General features: G+C 39.2%; 1 protein-coding gene across 1 annotated transcript; it reads right to left on the reverse strand.

Annotated features, from left to right (window-relative positions):
• Nucleotides 1–231: 231 nt before the first annotated feature.
• Nucleotides 232–22,787, reverse strand: OSTM1 (osteoclastogenesis associated transmembrane protein 1). Its single transcript, XM_081943025.1, has 6 exons — nt 22,339–22,787; nt 20,031–20,145; nt 10,229–10,326; nt 6,146–6,301; nt 4,966–5,131; nt 232–3,117 (listed from the first exon to the last, which is right to left on the reverse strand). Exons 1-6 carry the CDS (start codon nt 22,696–22,698, stop codon nt 3,062–3,064), a joined length of 951 nt encoding a protein of 316 aa, XP_081799151.1. The 5' UTR covers nt 22,699–22,787; the 3' UTR covers nt 232–3,061.
• Nucleotides 22,788–23,014: the final 227 nt, after the last annotated feature.

Genomic DNA, 23,014 nt, shown 5'->3' on the forward strand with positions numbered 1-23,014 from the left:
CTATATCTAATTACATTCTGCATATAATGTATAATTATGTTTTTCTGTATATAATGAAACACTTCGTCACTGTTCATACAGGAAATGAAATGTTGCATTATATAAGTAGAAGTTCTGACACCCAATATTGGGATAGAATCTTTTTGTCACAGATAAAAAAATACCAAAGTATATTATTTTTCAACAGCCACCCTCTCAGTCAAATAAATACAATTAATCTACAATTCAAAGTAATTGTAAAGAACATATCTTTATTACATTTTTCTGGCTTTTTATTGGAGAAGTTTTACATGTAAATAAAGTTTAAAATTAAAACCAAAGACAAGGAAAATCCATTAACAAGGTATGTATATATCATGTACATTTTTAAACAATATGAAAAATACATAATTGTATCATAAAACTGCTATCTTCACGTTTAAAAATAACTTAGGTCTCTCCTTTTTTACATTTATACAGAAAAACAATAGAAAGTTATTTCCATTTGGCTCAAATACTAAGAAAATCATAAAACCAACTCCATCAAAACACCTTTTTTGAAAAGTGCTTAACCACCATCCTAGGGAGTAGTGACTTTTAGACATATTTAGTGCAAAAGTCTTTAATAAGAAAATCTGTCATTCTGTACCTTTCTATGCACAAAATCTTTCACAGCATAAATAAAAGATTGCTTTGAGCCATTCCCCATCATGTGATGCCTCAAATCAACTGAATGCTATTAAAGAGCAGGACATAGCTAAATCTACATGTCTTGAAATCTGAATAGAAAAAAATAGCTATCTTAAAATATAAAAACACGCTAATAGGCAGATTATTGTTATCAGTGGCATACAAATCTTTTCAGGACCTATGCTACATCTGCTCTTATTTCTATTATTTCATCCAACGTATAGATCATATTCTACAATAATTACCTGCTCAATTTTGTAATTCTGGCCCAAATCCAGAACTCTCTTGAAGTCAGCATATTTTTATTTCAAATCAGCTTAGCCCTGCTGATCAAATATAATTAGCTTGTCACTAATACTATTATGCAGTCATAAGTGTGTGTGGATCTCATTAAAATATAGCCAGCAACTCAGCATCAATCAGAGCAGTTCATTTGATTAAGAATGGCTTAACACCCCAACTTTTTCCAAATCTGCACTGAACAAGTATCATGGGCCAATTATGATTCAGATGGAAAAATTTAATTTTAGGATGAAACAATGACATTTTATAATTGGATATATTCCCCAATCCCACCCCACCCGATGCATTTTTCATTCATTAGAAGCTGTTTGGTATTAAGACCTTACTGTTCCAACAGTAATCTACTGCTGCTTCCACCAAGCTACTTAAAAAGAGATTCTGCAAACTATTTAGGAGTGCCATGCAAGAACTTTTGCCTTCTTAGGCAGAAATAACTGATTAAACAACTGAATATACAGCAAAATCCATATGCAAATTATTTTTATGTTGATTCAGCACTAAATAGATAGGGGAAGAAATAGGGAAATTTTATTTTAAACAAAATCCTTATTCTTAATATTGTTTTTTTTCATTAGATCTAAGAAAACGGACAATAACTCCACCAACTTCAGAAGTTCTCCATTTATTCCAGCACCAAAAGCAATGATTTAGAAGGCTCATTCACCCAAAATGAAACAATGGTCTATTAGAGGGGATTGAAGAGTTTTTAAAGATAGCTCTAATCCCTCAAAAAAAATGGTTCCAAAAAATTTAGCCCATCCTCAAATGAGGTAATGAGGGACTGGATTCTTCACCCTTTAGCTAACATATAAACCAAGTCAATTTTGGTTTCTTGAACAAACTATTATTTAAAAGAATCACAGTTCAATATGACATATGAGCCCAGCTAAATCTTGTCCAATGACACCCTTGACTTTTCCCCAATGCCTTCATTTTTTTGTTAATGCTGGATGCAAGGCATGGCCAACAAGACAACTTCAGCTGAGGACTATTCTACACTATTTAAGAGAACACACCATTTTAGCAGTTTCTTCTCCACCTGCAGAGAGAGAAATGTGCAGTATTTCTATGGCCTCCCAGAAACCCCAAGATTGCATTATAAATGTACCTTTTATTAAATCACTAAGTTCTTCTGCAAACAGATACCAATTTCTTCATATTTACTTCTTAAAAAATGATAGACAAATCTATCAATATTCTTCGTTCTTTAAATACTATGAAACTATTCTACCAAATAAAGAAATCATTTTTCCTATAATGCACATGTTAATTCTTTCTATTCTCTTAACCCAATTTTCCCCACAAGCTGTTGACCTTTTTTCCCCTTTGTTTTAATTTAGGTAACTTTTCCAAGGCAATATATACAAATGCAATAAAATACTGCCTGCAAATTCTAATAAATATATTATGTACCCTTGCATAAAAAAGCCACTTCATAAAAAATAATTTTAGGGGTAGAGAATATTTAAGTAACAGAGTTTCCATTAGTTTAATCTTGCTTTTAACCAGCCAATAGAGATAAGAGCTTATTCAAGTACACTACACTATAAATATCAAGACATGACATTTTTCCTGAAGTCAAACTCTGTAATTATTATAATTCTAATAATCACTTTTATTGCCAGCAATATAGTATATAAAATTCAAAATTTATTTCTATGAGTCAAACAGCATTTTAGTAGCAATGTAGACTAAACACTAAGATTTGTCTGCTGATAAATATTAAGCCATTGAATTCATTTTTTTCATTTTTCAATAATGATAACTTTTAAATAAATCAGCATTCAGGTAAGAATTAGAAAGGAATGTTCACGTAAGCTCATCATACATGGAAATCAATGTTATTAATCCATTATATAAAGTATAAAAACTTTACCAATCAGGAAGTAAGACAAAAGTTCAAGAAGGATTGAAGGAGGGAATATAGTTTCTTTTTCGTTTCTGGAGGTCATATCATCCCCCTGAGAACTATTGCACAATAGTGCATACACCTATCTGAGACAAACAGTCTTTTATTACAGCATAATGTAAAGTTAAATTATTATTGTCTTCAGAGCAATCAAATTAATATCCCATTGCATCTCAAAGCTCAGTTGGATTTATCTTGGATGTTCGCAAAGCTGGCATTTGAGTGAATTCGCTTACCTAGAAAGAGAAGAAAAGCATAAAATCCCACAAAAATCCCACAAAAAAACATAAAATCTCACAAACGGCATATTCATACAAGAAATCTAAGACCCAAGAAACAGATTTTGTATGGAGAGGCATCTGGAACAAGTCATAGTAATAGTATATTTGTTATATCATTGAATTACCAATTAAATTTGTATCATTTATACAACAGCATGGTGAGGCCTCATACTTTCCCACAGTGAATATCAAAAATAGTGACAATACAAAAAATCCCAAATTATAGTTAAAAATTAATCAGAAGAATAACGTTGGTTTGTTTTAGATAAGATAATTATTCTGGCCAATCAGTGCAAAGAGGCCCAAAGCTGATGAGGAGCAATTGAGAAGACCTTTCCTCGTTTTCTCATGGCAAGAGAGGGAGAAGGGGTTTTGCAATAGATCTTAAAATTTAGACAAGTTCAAAGGGAGTTGTAAACAGAGTACAACAGAATACAAAGGCCTATTTCACTGTGGTCTGGTCTAATTTCCAGGAGCAAAACTACTCTTGGCCATCATTTAAACTTGAGAAATCACATTCAAGAGTGAACCAGAAATACACAAAATTACAAATCTGAAAATGAGATAATTGCTGTCCATGCTCAAATGAAAATTGAATTCTTTTTTCAAATGACAAGGTGGACCTCTATTTTATCTGGGCAACATGTTTATTTGTTCATTTTTATCAACTGTCGAATTATTCCAAGTATCAAAACAGCCAACATATACAGTCTTATTATATGAGACAATTATTCCTATATACAGTAACTTGACCATACTATGAAGAGAGGCTTCTTCACATCATTTATTTAAATCATGGCACCCAAATATTTGTATACATAAATAGTAGAATACTGTATATCAGTGATGGCGAACCTATGGCACGCGTGCCACAGGTGGCAACCGGAGCGAGGCCATGCGAGGCGCTGCCCTGTCAGCTGAGTTCACCCTTTTTAAAAGCCATTTTTCGCCCTCCCCAGGCTCCAGAGGCTTTATAGGAGCCTGGGAAGGGTGAAAAGAGCCCCCCCCCGCCCCCCGGAGGCTTCATGAGCTTCCCTGACGCCTTCGTAGCACAGAAAACGACCCTCCGAGCAAACCGTAAGTCACTTCCTGTTTGCTCGGAGAGTCGTTTTGAGCGCTCCGAAGGCTTCAGGGACCGTGCGGAGGCTTCCCTGACACCTCTGGAGGGCGTCCGGGGGGTGGGGGGGTGTTTTCGCCCTCCCCAGGCTCCTATAAAGCCTCTGGAGCTTGGGGAGGGCGAAAAAAGCATGTAAAAATGGGTGGTCGCACCTGTAGTGCGCATATGCGCACTGGGAGGGTTGCACATTGCATTATGGGTGCGGCATGCCCACACACGACCCCCCTGCGCTCCCCCCACTTATGGCATGCGAGCCAAAAAAGGTTCGCCATCGCTGCTGTATATGATATTGCTAATCACAGATGTTCAACAATATGCTAGGTGTAGAAAAGAGTTAACTAGATAGTAAGATGCCTCTACTTACTACCTTAAAAAAAAGATAGCAGAAAATCATCCTATTGTCTGATTTGTTCCATCTGAATTGCCACCTTTGATTCAGAAGGGCTTGATAAAGACAGTTAAAACTTGATTAGTCACTCAAAGAGTGCAGCAGTGAGACAGAATCAAATGATGCATTATCGACTTCCAAACCAGATTATTCTAATTAGATTGTGAACAGAGTCCCAAATTCCAAAACACCCAACACTGAGCATCATGCCATTTAGATGCAAAAACCACTTTCAGCATTGTAACCTTTTTTATTTCAATCCTAATAGAAACCATAAAGATTTGTTAATTTTACTTACCCAGAATCAGGATACGTTTTTTCTGCTTTGAGTGAAGGAAGGTACTGAAGTAGAAAACAAGTGGTAGAAAGAAAATGAACAAAGAAACTGCAATCACTGGCACTGTATCTGTGCAAGGGACAGAACAATTAAAAGTTGTGCTCCACAGCCTTTGTGTGATGTTCATCTAGAAGGATACAATTGTTAAAAAAAACACCAAGGAAATTAAGACATCTAAGGAATCATCAATATTTGAGTAAATTGCAAATTTTTGCATTGAATGAGCATCAATATGTCTAGGTTTTACTGGGTACAGATCCTGCTTCCCTGGATAAGATGCAACATGGTTTTTACAATTATCAGGCCATCCTTAATGGCACTTGCAAATTTAGCAATCTCATGGGTTTTCAGATATATTTGAAAATGTCCACCCTGAAAAGCTTTAAATGTAGCGGTCAAGTGCTTTATTAAGGGTGTTCTTTCGTAGTTCAACATTTGAATTTGTATTAACTACAATCCAATCATTTCATACATTAGTAAGAGCATCTGCTTATTTGGATGCTATATAGAAGATGCCAAATTCATGTGTGTTGAAGAAAGTCTTAAAACAAATGGAAACCTCTCAGTGGATCCATATTAAGAAAATGTCAGAAGGATGTCCACAGAAGTACAATAGAAGGTTAATGTAAATGGTTGATGGGACCTAAGCCTTCATCTAGCAATACGCCTCATCACTGCTAACACATCACAGTATATGGGCAAAAGACGTCCCTGTCAATTGATCCTTTGAGAAACCAGCCAGTGAGGTAAACAGAGACTGGATATTCAGGAGGTGAAAACAAAACTGGACAGCCAGAAAAAGATGTTTTTACTGTAAGATGAAACACTGATGGGTTTTCAGCCATTTAGCCTTGGAAAGTACCAAAATGCCTGAACTAGGTTTATTCAAATTATTATCAATGTATGTAGAATTGATTAAGTAGCATCAAGTCATTTCAGAATCCTATATAAACTAGCAAACTACATTAAAAGGTTTGTGTTATTTAAAAAGCTGTGTTTTCCCTTTTTGGCACTCGGTGCCGCACCCACCCACCCGCACTCCCTTTTCAGCACTCGGTACCAAAAAGGTTCGCCATCACTGCACTAGAGTATATTGAGATGTGATACAAATAAGGAAAGTAAAATAGAAAGTAAGACTTACTGCATCCTCTATATCAATGCACAAATGAAACTGTTCTCCAGATTCTTCATGCTGCTCACTCCTCTGCATCTTACTGTAGTGGGAACTCAAGTTTTTATATGTAGCATTGCAGTTCTTGCAGACCACTGAGTAGTTATTTGGTAGCAGGTTTCCTTCCTGGCCATACAGTATAAACCAAGAAATTATTTTTTAAAATAACAGATTAGAAAATTCAAAATGAGTTTGAATCCAAACGCAAAAGACTCCCACAATTTTCAAAAAAACAATTGCAAGATAAAAGGAAATTCCTACAGTCAGTCTTCAACTTGTACTACAATAGTGACTAGAATTTCCATTGCTAAGCAAGGTGGATTTAAGTGACTCATGCCTAGTTTTATGACCTTTTCGCCACAGTTATGAATCACAGTTGTTAAGTGAATAATGTGGTCATTAAGCAAATCCAGCTTCCCTCATTAGCATCAGAAGCCAACTTGAAAGATTGCAAATGGCAATCACATAACCTCCAGGACCCTGCAATAGTCATAAATACATGCCATTTTGACAAGCACTCAAAATTTGATCATGTGACCATAAGGATGTTGAGACAGTCATAAATTTGAGGACCAATTGTAAGTAATTTTTTTCAGTGCCGTTGTGACTTCGAATGGTTGCCGAATTAATGGTTGTTAGTTGAGGACTACCACTATTTTCTACTGCAGAAACACTCCAAAAATACAAATAAAATTTTAGATGTATGGGTTCCTTAAGCTCCCTGGTTTAGTGAGTCTTTATGATGCAATATCATTAATAAATATTTTATAGAGCAAATCTAAGCAAACATTCACTATGGCCAAGATTTATCACTCTCAGGATCTCACCTGAAAGTCTAACTAAAACTCTTGGTAAATATTCGTATCATATTATTGTTATTCCTGTGATGTAATAGTTATCCTTTTATAGGAAACTCCTGAACTAATGGATCCAGTCTGGTGTAATAATTAAGGCCCCAGGCTAGAAACAAGAAACTAATCTAATCCTGCCTTGGCCCAAAGCCAGCTGCATGATTTTGAGCCAATCACCTTCTCTTAGCCCTAGGAAGGAGGCAATGATAAAACACTTCCAAAATCAGTAGCAAGAAAAGGGGCTTGAAGGCAAGCATGCAAGCAAGGCCATGCACACACAGATACACAAACACACACAATTCTGAGTTCATGATTGCTCCTTCGTCTAAAACTAAATAGGTACATGATGTTAATAGTTAAGGAGAGGCAAGTTGTCACACCAGCAATTCAGGAAGGCATGGAGTTATCTTATAAGATATCTTAAAAGTATGGGTTGCGAGGAAATTGCAGAATGTGATGTGAAAGATAAATGCTGCCAAAATGCAGCAACCGGGATGTTGGGTGAAAATAATTAATATGTTTTCAAGCTGTCAGTATATCCATTCTTGTCCAACTTCCGCTATTCTTTTCATTTACCTCCTGCTGACAATGCTCATTATTCAATAGCTCCTGACTATTCTCCCATCAATGCAAAACAGTTATGTTAATGACTGTTACATCAACAATCAGTACTTTGTTTTGGTATAGCAGAACCTACCACAACAGCACATTTTAACATTTGATATCTGATCAACAGTGAAACATGAAAAATAGAAGAAAAAGACAAATGAACAGAAAAGTACTATATTATTCAGCATCAAGGATAATATAAACACAAGAGGATGTATTTAAATATACACAATCTTCCAAAAAGATTGTGGTGGTAATGGTGGCAAAATGTCAGTATTCTTCTGTCCTAACAGACCCTGTGTGCTTTTTGGGAGTCTTCCAGTTCAACTGCAGCTCCTGTTCACAGAACAAGTAGTACCTGTGGCCGGAAGGAACACTGCATAATTTTCTGTTGTGTGCCAGCTATGTTCATTCTTTGACCAAGAGACCCTGTTCATAGTCCCTCATGCTATGGTCACTTCCCAAATGGACTACAGCAATGCATTTTATCTGAAAACTACAGCTGATGCAGAATCCAGCAGCATGGACATTCAAGGTGTTGGTAATAACCTATAAAACCCTTCAAGGCATGAGGCTGAGTTCTTTGAGGGACTGCTTTTTCCCAATTATGTCTATCCATCCGTTAAACTCCAGCAGGACAGGGACTTTACCAGGGAACCTTATCTGGCAGGATCCAAGAAGAAAGACTTTTCCTTCATGGTAATTTGAAATATCAGCCCTCAGGAAACAGGATTAATCCCAACCCAACTTGCTTTTTGTAAGGCCTTAAAGGCATGGTTCTGTCATTGGTATGGGGTGAAGCCCATGAGGTAATTGGGTTAATTGCTCTTGATGGGTTTTTCTTTTACCTTAGCTACTAATTGTACTTCTATGGTTTTTATATAGTTTTTAATTTAAAATTTTAAGTTACATTTTAATTTAAAATTTTGTTAGTCATGAATTTGAGATGGGCGGTCATATTAATTGAAAATCAGCAAAAAATCCAAAATTATCAGAGAATTTCCAATTTATCCACAGAGTATACAGATTATGGAAGGTTGAGTAAATTCATCCCCGTGTTTAAAATAAATATGCAAAGCAGGCAGTGTTCACAAACTGAAGCCTTTCCTTGTCCTCTTAAGAGAATGTCAACTTGTTGCATCTGAAGTATAAAGTTCTGAAGGGGCCCTCCATACTCTCAACTGAAGGCAATTAAAGATTTGCACACCTTCCTGAAGGTAAAAGTGCCAAATCACAATAAGTTTTTTTAAGCAGCTTCCGCAGATTACACTGAGATGCCTCCTGCGAATATGTATAGGACTGGCACTTTTTTCCCTCCCCATGGAAGGAAACACGGGGAACAGAAGTTTCTATATGCAGTTCCATTTTTTTCTAATTCTTTACCTATCCTGATAACTTTTTTTCTTTTATTATAATTCAGAATCGTCTCAGATGAGTTTTCTCATAATTCACTCTGATTTACCCAATGTTCCATTTAATTCATCTGTGTCATTCATTCTTCAGTAATGAAAAAAAAAATCTTATGCAACTCAACTAATTTTAACTTTGCCTTCTCTAATAGTTCATAGGTACTTAACTTTTCTATATAAAGGGGGGGGGGAGGGAATGTTCCCAAAAAAGTCACTTTTGTGGCTAAATAAAATGCTCACATTATACTTCAATAAGAAGAGAAAAGAATTGTTTGAATTCAAAAATACAAGACTATTTTTCAATATTTGAAACTAAATGTAAAATCATAAATACTGGGCTTGGCATTTTCTTCTTCACTAAGAAATAAAAAGTAAGAACAGTATTTTTCCCTCATTTTTTAATGTCTGATTTGCCAAAATAGTTCAATGATTATACATACATGGTTTGGTTACACAGCCATATAGTACAGTAGTAGGAGTATGATTCCTATTCTAAATGTAACAACCAAGGCAGAGCAGTAATAAATACCTTGCAAATTACAAATTAATTGGATTTCTACAGAGACTATGTTAAGCTTCTGGTTAGAATTTTGCTTTCATCCTTCATAACAATAAAGACTTTGATGATATAAATTAAAATATGGGATATACAGATCTAATGTTTTGAATAAAAAAAGCATAGTAGTTCTGAACATAGTTGGATCATATCCTAGAAGTTGGCCATATCTTTCCAACTTTACAGTGATACTAGATTTAGAAAGCTTTTAATAGCAGATACTATATGTGAAAAACCAACTTTTTAAATAGCTATGTATCCATGACTAAACTCATACTATAATAACATGCCAGATGACCCATATAGTTATATCAGGTGACAAGGCCTAGAATAATGTAAAAAGTGATTTACTATATGAAGAGATTATACGACTCTCCCTATATAATTATCAACTATTGTGAAACCAAAACAGCGCCATAATTGCATATGAAATGGAGGTGAACATTAATTAGAATGCATTTGGTTCTCAGTAGTGAACACCTGCATTTTAAAGATAATTGTTTTATCTGCTTAAACTGTGTAAGAGTTGGTAAATTATATTTGCAGCGCCTTGGTCTGAAAAAAAAGGGGGAAATTCACTAGACAATTAGAGGGCTCAACTGTACCCTTAATAAACAATATTAAGTACCTGGAGGTTCTGTTTAAAGCATGCCATTGATTCATTGTATAAGGCCAGGAACGTCACTGTACCATCTGATAAGCCTTCGTTCTTCTCCTTTAAACAATCTATGAAAGAAGAGTCAAAAGCATCAATAAATTGCCAGTATCCACTTCCAAAAAGCTGTTTTAGATAAAGGCTTATTTATTTTACAGATAGCTATTCTGCTTTTAAATTTTCAGTTGTATAAGTATGACAGTATAATCTATGAACCTGCAATGAAAAGGATGACAAATGCTAGGCTAAGGCATTCACAATCAGTGACACTACATCATCACATGCAGTCCCCTTCTTTTTACAGTTCTCCCTTCTTTAAACAATTCTCTCTTCTTTATACAGTTCTCAGATGGCATGCTGCTGAAAGTCTGTAAAGAGAAAAAAAAAAAAACCCACCCCAAAAAGAGAGGATCTAAAATAGATTCCATACACTTCAGGATCTGGTTGTGGTGAGGGAGGGGAATGTCCTTGCCCATTAAGTGCACTCTTCCTTCACTAAGATGATGCTAGGAGGAAAGAGGAGGGGAAAGAGGAAAAAAGAGAGGCTAGGTTGGTACCCTGGTAACAAGCCAAAACCTCAGATCTTTTGCCCCCAAAATGGGCAAAAAAATATATCTTCCAAAATAAAGGTGTTATAAATTCTTGGAAACCTTGTTGTCAACTATTGCCAAATTAAGCAATAAAATGCTCAATCTACCCCCAGGATAAAATAAATAGGAGGAAAAGGTAGAAATTCTGAGTTTTGAAGAGAAGCTTAGCAGGAATAAGGGTTGTTGGTCTGGGGGTTATACCAGACATAACAGGGAGCAAAAGAATATGAGAGAAGTGACCTTACAGAAAAGAAAAACAATAAAATGAAGGAAATTGTAGAGTTGCTAATCAGAAAGATGAGGAAACCTATAGTAAGGAACAAGATGGGGATACAACTGGGGGTGGGGGTGGAGGGATCTGGACACAGACAACAGTTTTCATTGAAGTAATTTTTTTCTTTTAATAATAGAAGAAAAGTGTCATAATCTGACAAGATACAGAAATGTAGGGGTGACTAGGTAATATTGGTGTTATCAGAGAGTAACAGCAGTGAAGGAAAAGGCAGCTTGGAAGGAAAAATGTCTGGATAGGAAGAGGCATCCAAACAGTCTGCTTTCGATTTCCAAAGGTGGAGGGGTAGATATAGAATTTGTATCACCACAAAATAAGTGACACTAAACAAGCACAGGAAACAATAGGCTCTTGGGGGTGGGGGGGAAGAGACAGAAATACTCAATAAATTCACAAATCACATTAACCCATGATTTGTTTAATTAGGGATTATAAAATATGCAATGTTTACATAGGTAACATGCTATGCCACAATGAAATAAACCATCTTTTGCCAAACACCTAATGTGAATCCAGTCTGTAAAAGAGTAGATTAAGCATGTGGAACAATTTCTTGCTGAAATTAGGATTGCAGAAGTTTAGAAACAAAGGAAAATAGGGGAGGAGAAAACCTCAGTTGAATCAGAGGCAGCAGTAAGATTGAGAAGGATGAGAATATTTAAACGCAACAAAGAGGACATAAATGGATAGGCTTAACAAGGCATCCAGTACAGAGGTAGGTTGCTAAATTTTTTACTACCAGTTCAGGCGCACATGCACAGAAATGTCCAGGTGGGTGGGCAGAGCCTCCTGCTGCCATTACTACTGGTTTGCCCAATCCGGGCCAAACCGGCAGCAACCCACCTCTGATCCAGTAGTACATAACAGTATCAGGCTTCTGTCATATGATCTATTCTATATTTTCTCTTTTAATACTGATATGGACATTAACTAGTAGTCCTTATACCATTTGAAATTACCCAATTGGATGAAATTAGAAAGTGATCTCATAAGTAAATTCTGAGAGAACCCACAGTGGCTTTGTGTGATTCCATAAAACAACGCTGTGTAAAGAGGAGCATAGAGAGGAAACAAATGAGGGCTAAAATACCAGATGCTTTAATATCCAAATCTCATCAGCCTTAACTGGCATGAGTAACAGCAAGACTGTGGGAGGAGTTTGACTTGGTTGCCATCGAGGATTTGGACAGATTGCGTGGACGACTGCGACCTACCACATGTTTGCTGGACCCGTGTCCCTCCTGGCTTGTACTGGCTTCCTGGGAGGTTACACGCGACTGGCTCCTGGGCCTAGTGAACGCTTCGTTGGGTGAGGGGTCTCTCCCGGCCGCCTTGAAAGAGGCGGTGGTGAGACCCTTGCTCAAGAAGCCTTCCCTGGACCCTACGGAGCTGGCCAATTATCGTCCTGTCTCCAACCTTCCCTTTTTGGCGAAGGTTGTAGAGAGTGTGGTGGCTTCTCAGTTCCCACGACATCTGGAGGAGAATGATTATCTAGACCCGCGCCAGTCCGGCTTTCGCCCTGGGCACAGCACTGAGACGGCCTTGGTCGCGTTGGTAGACGATCTCTGGAGGGCCAGAGATAGGGGTTGCTCCTCTATCCTGGTCCTATTAGACCTCTCGGCGGCTTTTGATACCATCGACCATGGTATCCTGTTGCACCGACTGGAGGGGTTGGGGGTCCGGGGCACCGTTTTGCGGTGGTTCGGCTCCTACCTCTCCGGCCGGACGCAACGTGTGTTGGCAGGGGGGCAGAGGTCGACCCTAAGCCCCCTTACTTGTGGGGTGCCACAGGGGTCGGTCCTCTCGCCACTCCTGTTCAACACATACATGAAGCCGCTGGGTGAGATCATCCGTGGTTTCGGGGTGGGATATCATCTGTACGCTGATGATACTCAGCTGTACATTTCCACCCCGAACCACCCCAACGAGGCCATCGAAGTGATGTCCCGGTGTGTGGAAGCCGTACGGGTCTGGATGGATGACAACCGACTCAGGCTCAACCCTTCCAAGACGGAGTGGCTGTGGGTTCCGGCCCCCCGGTTCAACCAGATAATTCCATCTCTGGCCATTGGGGGCATTCAACTTGCCCCCGTGGAGCGGGCGCGCAATTTGGGCGTCCTCCTGGATGCCAGGCTGTCCATGGATGAACATGTGACAGCCGTGGCCAGGGGGGCGTTCCACCAGGTTCGCCTGGTGCGCCAATTGCGCCCCCTATTGGACCGGGACGCCTTACGCACAGTCACCCATGCGCTGGTGACGTCTCGCCTGGACTACTGTAACGCTCTCTACATGGGGCTCCCCTTGAAATGCACTCGGAGACTGCAGTTGGTCCAGAATGCGGCCGCGCGGGTGATTATGGGGAGTACCAAGTACTCCCATGTGACACCTCTCCTGCGCGAGCTGCACTGGCTCCCTGTGGTCTATCGAGTGCGTTTCAAGGTTTTGATTACGATCTTTAAAGCGCTCCATGGCTCAAGACCTAGTTACCTGCGGGATCGTATTCTGCCCCATACATCCCTACGACCCATCCGCTCGCACAGAGAGGGACTTCTCCAGGTGCCGTCTACCAGACAGTGCCATGGGGCGGCGCCTAGGAGCAGAGCCTTCTCTGTGGCGGGCCCAGCCCTGTGGAATGACCTCCCCCCGGATATTAGGACTACTACTGACCTCCGCTCCTTCCGTGTCAAGCTCAAGACCCACCTTTTCCAAATAGCTGGCCTGGCTCGACCATAACTTAGTAACGCTCCTGATGGGTTTTTTAATTTGGTAATTTTATTAGGGGATTTTAAATTGTATTTTTAACTGTCTTTCACTTAAGTCCATCCTCCTCCATGCACATATGTATATGTCTCTGTTTTTTGTATATATGTTTGTCTTATGTGTATTTTTATCTGTTTGATTGTACGCCGCCCCGAGTCTTTCGGGAGAGGGTTGCGGCTAATCAAATAAAATTATTATTATTATTATTATTATTATTATTATTATTATTATTATTATTATTATTATTATTATTATTATTATTATTATTATTATTATTATTAGTCTCACTCAGATAGATATCTGTGTAGTACCAAGTTGTCCACTACTAGCTTAAGATACTGTAACTATCATCTAAGGCATCTTCAAAAAGTGTTTCTTTTTTTAAAAAAGTTATTCTTTCACACACAAAAAGCTTTATTTCCTTGTCCCCTTAGAATGTGAAATTGTTGCATCTGAATTGTAAGGACCTCAAGGAGGCCTCTAGACTCATTCAACTGAAGGTACTTAAAGCTTTGGACTAGATCTAGGATTTGGCAGCACAGGGAAACAACAGCCAATGACTTAATGGCCAGCCATCAATATCCTAATCAACAGCTAGAGGCCAGACAGAACCAGCATATAAATACTGCACATGGCATAGCCCAAAGCACACATTCCGGTGGAGAGAAGTTCCCTGAGGATGGGCTCCAGCACAAGTCCAAAAACTCAGAAGAGCAACACATACGTATATTTGCCTTCTTTCACATAAAGTAACTTTCATATACTGTATATTTTTAATAAATTGTTCCTGAGTAAGCCTGACTTTGAGTGTCATGAAGTGATAAGGAGAATATGAATCTAAATATAGTATGATATATGTGATAGATTTATACACACACACACAGACACACAGACCCATCACAAGACTCACTGATGACTTAAAGCTGACCCATCACAAGACCCTTGACACACCCACAAATGAAGCCTTTATAAACAGAAGAAGGCAACTGCAAACTACAGTTAGGATCATCGATAGTTGTTTAATATTAAATATGGCTTCTGAACATGCCTTTCAGCTGTGCCAAACCATGTGTCATTCTTATCACAATACACCAGTGAACTATAATGTAGCTTTACAAATCTGTGTTAAGTACAAGTACAAAAGGCAGTATATTTGCTTGGCAAAATTAGCCATTATTTATCTAAAATACACACACACAATTTAAGGTGATTTTCAAATCAGCTTCCATATCAAGTATGTTCGTTAGAAACATTTTACTTAACATCATTTTAGCAGATGAAAACCACAAACTGTAGAAGAATGCAGGGATAAAAATGAAGAGGATGCAAGAACAATTAACAGAATCCTTAAAAGATAAGAGAGACTGTAAACATCATAATATGGTAAAAGACGGGAGCATGAGAGAGAGAGACTTAACTCCACCTTGATTTTTTATGGTATAAGAGATATAACAGAGACAGAGGAAAAATCTGGCAGTCTTTCAGGATTCTACTATTATAAGCTACAATAAGAAAACAAAGGGCTAACACAAACAGATTCTAGAAGGATATTCACATCTAATGTCCAAAGGAACCCTCATACACAAATATGCTGTTGCAGTGCTTGTCCTTGAGAACAGTATCTCCCATAGTGTTCTGTATGGCCCCTACCTGAACTTGTTTAAACAGGCTCTCAAAAATTGGCTCTTCCCCAGGCCCCAGACTAGCATATATGGTGGGCCTCTTATGGGCATGTTTTGAATTCAACTGGTGGATTTTATTGTTTCTACAGGCATCGTTCCCCCCCCCCCCAGGTGTTATATTGTTTTGAATTGTTTTTCAAATCATTATGGCCTAACAGCCTTAGAAATTTAAATAATTAAGGATCACATGCATCAACTCAATGTCAATTGTGTGGCTATACAAGACTCTTGTGATAAATTGAAACAACAGGGCTGTAAACTTTTATGCACAGCTATTTACATGTATGTATCAGTAAAAATGTATTTTATTGGATATCACTATTTCTCTATATAGCACTGAATTGCTGGAACAAGTCCATATATATTGACATAAGCATGCATCAAGAACCAAGAAATAATTAAGCTTCATGCAATTAATTCAACTTGCAATTTATGAACAAGTTGCTTACAGATTCAGACTATCTGTTGCTGATTATGATACAATCAAATGGTTTACATGGCTGTCCAGTATTTATTAATTTTATATTCTGCCTTTTATTATTTTTATAAACAACTCAAGGCAATGAACATACCCCTATACTCCTTCCTCCTATTTTCCCCACAATAACCCAGTGAGGCAAGGTGAGCTGAGAAAGAGTCCTAAAGTCATCCAGCTGGCTTTCATGCCTTAGGCAGAACTAGAACTCATACTCTCATGATTTCCTACCTGGTACCTTAACCTCATGCATTAATTGTCCTATTTATTTCTCAAATCTATGGGCCCATCCTACAATCTCTAGGCAGTGAACATAATGTATAAACATCAATAAAGCCCAAGCACATAGACCAGGGTTGTCAAATTCGCAGCTTGCGGACCAGATAGATCATGTGCTGGCCACATCCATGCCTGGTTTAACGAAGGGGGGGAAAGTCCTGATAGGTCATGTGAGTTTAACACCCCTTACATACGTTTATCAAAACATTTATGTAAAACACTGTATTTTCCCTTTTTTCCCCTCACTTTTCCTACATACATATTCTATACATCTACATATGTATACATACCATATATACTTGAGTATAAGCCGACTCGAGTATAAGCCGAGACCCCTAATTTTACCCCAAAAAACTAGAAAAAGTTATTGACTCGAGTATAAGCCGAGGCTGGGAAATGCAGCAGCTCACGGTAAATTTTAGTTTGAAAGCAGCTTCGTATGACCTGCGTTTTTGTTTTGGTGCAGGATTAGAAGTACTGGGATCCATTCCTGATTTTTAATAATTTGTCCTGCGTCCCACAGCGTTTTAAAAACAGTCCCGACTTTTGGTAACGTGCGTGGCCACGCACGTGGCAAGAAAACACCGTGCTGTTCCCCGGACTTGTTTTGATGAGCGCAAGGCAACTGACAATAGTTTGTGCCAGCCGCGCCCGCTCAAACTATTGTCAGTCGCCCCGTGTTCAGCAAAGCAAGCCTGGGGAGGTCCTTTGTGGGCAGCCAGTCCTAGCCGCTTGCACCTGGCGCTGCAGCTGAAGTGAACCCAAAAGCCCCCGCCGCCACTAGAAAGTTACCGAGGACTTGCGCTGCAGCTGAAGTGAACCCAAAAGCCCCCGCCGCCACTAGAAAGTTACCGAGGACTTGCGCTGCAGCTGAAGTGAACCCAAAAGCCCCTGCCGCCACTAGAAAGTTACCGAGGACTTGCGCTGCAGCTGAAGTGAACCCAAAAGCCCCCGCCGCCACTAGAAAGTTACCGAGGACTTGCGCTGCAGCTGAAGTGAACCCAAAAGCCCCCGCCGCCACTAGAAAGTTACCGAGGACTTGCACGCGGCCGAGGCTTCGGTGCTTCCGGGATCGCTCCCACCCCCTCCGCCACTGGGAGCCAGTGGCGGAGGGGGTGAGAGCGATCCCGGAAGCACCAAAGCCTCGGCCGCGCGCAAGTCCTCGGTAAGTTCTTTTTTTTTTTTTTTTTGTTCACTGGAGTATAAGCCGAAGTGGATTTTTCAGCCCAAAAAGTGGGCTGAAAAATTCGGCTTATACTCAAGTATATACGGTATATACTGTATGTATGTGTGTATAGACACACACTGCAAGCTTATGGATTTCAAACAATGATGAACAGCACATTATTTTAGATATTTCCTAAATCATTATCATGTAATTTCCCTTCCTATTTTAATGAACAGAATCAAAGTAACAATTGAGAAATACAACTATAACCACAGTGTCCCTGATCATGCAACAAAAATATCAATCAGTTCATTTAACTAATAATAGTAATACAGATACGAGTAACACAGCAGATACTATACACCTCATTAAAAAGGATATGCCATTCCATCAAAAGAAACACAGGCTTTTCAGACTTATCATATAAGCATGGTGGATTGCCATGCTCTTAGTTTACCTGCACCTCTTCACCCGGTCCATTCCTCATAGATCATTCCAGAAATAATATATTTATTATACTGTGGTTTTGTTTGTTTGGCTTTAGCTTGGTATATTGTATAAAGTCAGCCACAGGGGGGTTCCCAGCTTCGCCTCAGGAGCCGGGGAGCGTGGGGGGTGCATGGCGGCGCTGTGCGCTGTCGCTGTACGCCTTCACCAATCGGATTCCGGAAGGAAAGAATGAATTAGACGCTACAGCTGAAGTGCAGTGAGGTGAGAAGTTTCCCTCGATCTCCTTTAAATCTACTTAATTGATGAATAACAGCTTCTCTAAATTGTGGATTCAATCCTTTGAAGTGTTAAGACTGGAGGGGGGGATTTTCTACCACCACCCCTCGGAAAAGGCGGCACTCGGAATATCTCTCTCACTCGGAGGAGAGAGAGAGAGTTAACAGCTAACTTTCACTTCCACTTGCAATGGGAGAATGATTTTTGCTACAATTGCAAGAGATGACTGCTGAGTTGTTTTCTTAAACTACCTTATGGAAACTTGGACATGTTGCTCCCTGGTCCCCTGTGAAGGTGGAGCCAAGAAACTTCCTCCTTCTTCTTTGCTTTTACGAATAAAGTTTCCCCTTTGAAAGAATTTCTGGCTTTGTATTACTCTACACCCCGGAGATCTCCTGGAGCCTCTCTTCTTATGTGGTCCCCTTGGATTTGGAGTACTTGATTCTTATCCCCTGGCTTGTAGCTGTACAGGACGACTAACTTTCACTTCTGGGCTTGTTTGTCTCCACGATCCGTCCCAGCTGTGTATTCCACAGACGCCATTTCTTTTGTATAAGACTTACAGCTATCTCTGAACTTAATATGGGACCTAAAAAGCCACCGCCTGGTAAGGCATCTTCGGCCCTGACATCTCCTACGTCTATCCCGATTACACAACAGACACAAATGGCCTCATTTCTACAACCTAAAACAACTGAAGAGAGTTCAAAGGACTTATCTGTTGCCCAAATGTTTCAAATTATTATGAAGGGACAAGACAAACTGAAAAAACAACTGGCACTTAAATGAACAGCTCAGAGAAACGCAACAACAAGCAACACAAAATAAACAGAGAATAGGTGTGTTGGAGGAAGACACGACTGGGTTGAGGGAGGAGGTCAAGATAGTCCAGAAGGGGAATAGAGAATATGAAAATCATATGATAAAGATGGAATTTGAAAGAATGTCTTTTTTCCTTAGATTTCAAAACTTACCAGAGATAGAAAATGAGGATCTCAAGGAGATTATGAACACAATTTTAGCAGAATACATTAAAAGAGATAAACAACAGCTATGGTGGGATATTGATTTGATTTATAGAATCAATTCAGCATATGCTAGAACACACAATGTTCCAAGGGAAGTACACATTAAATTTCTTAGAAAGACTACAAGAGATGAGGTCTTAGGAGCTCAAAGGGTGGGACCATTAAAATATAAAGATAAAGAAATAACCATTCTTAAACAAATTCCGAAGAAAGTAAGAGATAAGAGGAAGAAATATTCCTTTTTATCAAAGAAATTATATAGTAAAGGAGTTTGGTTTAGATGGTTATTGCCAGAAGGAATGTTGATTTTTTGGGAGGGCAGTAGAATTAGAATTAACACAGTTGTGGAGGCAGAGGCCTTCATTAAAAACACAGTGCCTTTCTAGATGGAACAGGGGACACCACTAAGATATGAAGGAGGGAGGGGCTGTGGCTCTGCCAGAAGACAGGGGGGAGGAAGCAATATTGAAAAGACTCAGGTCACAAAAACAAGTTTGAAACATTATTGCAATTGTTGCTATAATGTAATTGTTGGAAGTGACATATAAGATGATTGAATATATTGTTGATACAGTGTAAAACAAAAAGCTGCCAATGTTTATCTCTTAATTTTTGATCTTTATTTTTTTCTGTAAAAGTTGTGAGATTTGGGGGGATTTCTACCTTTCGCACGATGTAGCTGTCAAAATTTTTTGTACCTATCTACCCCTTCCTATAAATATTTGTAAAAACCAATAAAATTCTTTTTAAAAAAGCAGTCAAAAAGAGTACATACTTGCACAGTTAGCTTTTATCCATGTGTCATTAAAAAACGTGTTCACAAGTGCAACCATCTGCAGCCTGTCTGACATCAAGAGACTTTGGGTACATCGGTTACTCTTAGTAGTATTCTGAAAGGAGAAAATATACATATAGAAATCATTTGTTAGCAGATCCAGCAATCAAGTATGCAATACCTATGGTATCAAAGGATTGCATTTTAAAGCTACTAACCTATATCAACTAGCTTTCCACTGGGGAAGGCCCCACTGAGTTAGAAATCATTAATTGTGAGTAAATATAGTGTTGCATTGTAGTTCACTTGAACAAATAAACATGTTACCTTCCTAATAAAATTGGGACATACATGTACTATCCAAATAAATGGCATAAAAGATGCCCCTGGCATCTTTTCCCAATTAAATTGCTCAGGAACTGAAACAGCTCTCTCAAAGGAATTTCTGTGCTAATCCACCAGTTGCTGAGAACATCTTTTAAGTTTCTCCACTAGATACCTTTGTCTTTTTATAATATATAAATGACAAGCTGAAAGATCATTTATTTCACCAGATATCTAAATTCTTGTAACTTAATATCTATGGAGATTCTCAGTCATCTAGATAATGGTTGCCCCAGAGGTGTTTTTTCAAGAGGCAATTGGAATAAGAGAGTCCAGTTGCCTCTTGAAAAAGCACACTTGGGACATTCTTGTAACTTGGATATCAAATCCATGCATTTTGCAAATATTTTAGTAATTTTTTTCTATAAACAAAGAAATGTTCTGAAAATATTTTGCTGATGAAAATATTCTAAGATAAAATTCATTAATGCCCAAGTGGGTCCACTTATACAAATGAATCCTCTTTCATCCAATCCTCCCACAATTCCCAAATCTGTTTTAGAAAGTCCCCTCATTCCCAGCAGGTCTGTTAGTGGAAGAGAAGTTGAGCCATCCTTAATTAATAAAAGCATCTGCATCTATTTGATTAACTCTATTTACAGGCTGCAATGCAAGAGAACATTCCATTCCAATCAGTTCTTGCATTTTCTATTTCTGTGATTTTTAACATGTGAAAAATCATATGATAGAATGCATACTTCTATCATTTTCCAGCAATGACGCTTTGTCTTAAGTTCCTCTTGATGCAAAGCAGTAATTGCTACATTTGAATTTAATTTAAAGTGACAATGTGATTTTTTTTTCAGATTCAGTCAATCCTTTAAGTCAGTTGATTTTTCTTATTTCTAATTTTTCAGAATTTGTAGACACCAGACTGAATACCTTCCATGATGATCGATGAAGTATTCAGTAATTTAGTTTTTTGTGTCTGTCTGGGATTTGTAAACCAGGGGATAAATATGTGGATAGCTGAGTGAAAGCCTATACCTATTTTATATGAATATGGAAAATGGCAAATTCAAAGTTTACCTAAAGTATCCTTTCAGTCACATTCCCAGTGACTTAAATGCTTATATAGGCACAGGGCTTTTTGGCATGATAAGGAAGAGGTTGGCCATTGTATTTTTTATCTTCCAAATGTAGCCTAGTCTCCTGTGATGTCCTCCTATCTATCCAATTACTAAGCAGGCCTGATACTGCTAATCTTTGCAGATCAATCAGATGCTGTCACTTGCTGAGGAGGGCAAAGAAATTGACTCTCCAAGCATTCACCTGCACAACTTGATATTTTATCAAAAGCAAACGCCAATTAATCCTCCTTGCTGCAAAGATAGAGACATTTATAAGCAATCTCACTGACAAGGAAAACAAAATCTAATTTGCATCCCAGAAAGAACCTCTCTACTCTAAGGTAGGCTATATATGTTTATTGTAGCTCCCACTTGTTTCATGAGTTCCCATCAGCCACAGAAAGCAGGCTGCAGGTTTTATTCCACAGTAATAAGGGACGAGCCTCCCTCCCCGCCCCCCCGCCCCCAGATAAAAACGTTTCACCAGTACAATTTTGAAAAACTCGGGGCAATGTTTTTAGGCAAAGCACACTGTGTTATCCCAAGCATTGAAGCAAATTATAATTTCCCAAAAAACTGCCACGATTTTCGGTGGCAACTGCACAACTAGCCTTGTTGGACGGTAGAGTCTAACCAACATGTAGATAAGTAGAGACCCCACTTCATTCGACGCAACTGCAATCCACAAAAACAACAAATTCTACAATGCACCACAAGCATCTTTATTGCTTCAACAAGAAGTACGTGCGGAAGAATAGTAGGGCAGCTTCGATAAAGCAAAACTGTTCCGGGGGAAACTGACAGACTCTACTCTAACGCTTGAGCCCAGTGTTTAAGGAACCCGATCCACGCACCTCGATGTTCTCGAACTGCTGCATGACTTCCCCAAATTGACGGTAGCAGTTCTGGCAGAGCGTCACAGGCCGGGCGCTCTGGATTAAGCAGCCAGCCAATCTTATGCTGCTATTGGCGAAGGCACTCAAGAGCTCCTTGCACTCTGGATCCAGCTGCGGGTCCTGCGGGAGCCCTAAGAACCCCGGTTCGAGCGAAGACAGGTCCTCCAGGGCCAAGGGCCAGGCGCTGCGTCGGCCTCCCAAAACTATTTCTTCCAAACCGCTTTGCAGTAACAAATGTCGGCCGGGGATGAGGCTCTCCCCGGCACAGAGGCCCAACAAGACGCCGGATAGCAGCAGCAGCAGAGTGGCCGAGCCCATAGCTGCCACCGCGGGCGAGGAAGACGACAAAGAAACCGACCACTTCCTAGTTCAGCGCCTGCCACTGATGAAGACGATCACGTGCGGCCGAAGAACTACAGCAATAGCGGCCGGGAGCTGGGCGAAACGCGGCGTTTCATTGGCTCCCGGGGATTTCGTTTTCTAAGAGCGGGGATGTCACCCGCCCGTTTATTGGGGGCGGAGTCTAACCTATCAACAGATTTTGTTCGTACTGGCTCGCGCTAGTGTTTTAAACTGGCATTTATGCAGCGAATCAGTTGCACCCCATGGATTCTTTTTTTTTTTTACTTTAGTA

Source organism: Natrix helvetica (genome assembly GCF_964273705.1).
Source record: "Natrix helvetica genome assembly, chromosome: 2".
Taxonomy (NCBI): domain Eukaryota; kingdom Metazoa; phylum Chordata; class Lepidosauria; order Squamata; family Natricidae; genus Natrix; species Natrix helvetica.

Coding starts and splice junctions, on each gene's coding strand:
- OSTM1 (XM_081943025.1), bottom strand. CDS start 22,698: ATGGGCTCGGCCACTCTGCTGCTGCTGCTATCCGGCGTCTTGTTGGGC. Junction 6,302..10,228: donor GCTTTAAACAGAACCTCCAG/GTACTTAATATT, acceptor CTGTATGGCCAG/GAAGGAAACCTGCTACCAAA. Junction 3,118..4,965: donor AAAACGTATCCTGATTCTGG/GTAAGTAAAATT, acceptor TTCTCTTTCTAG/GTAAGCGAATTCACTCAAAT.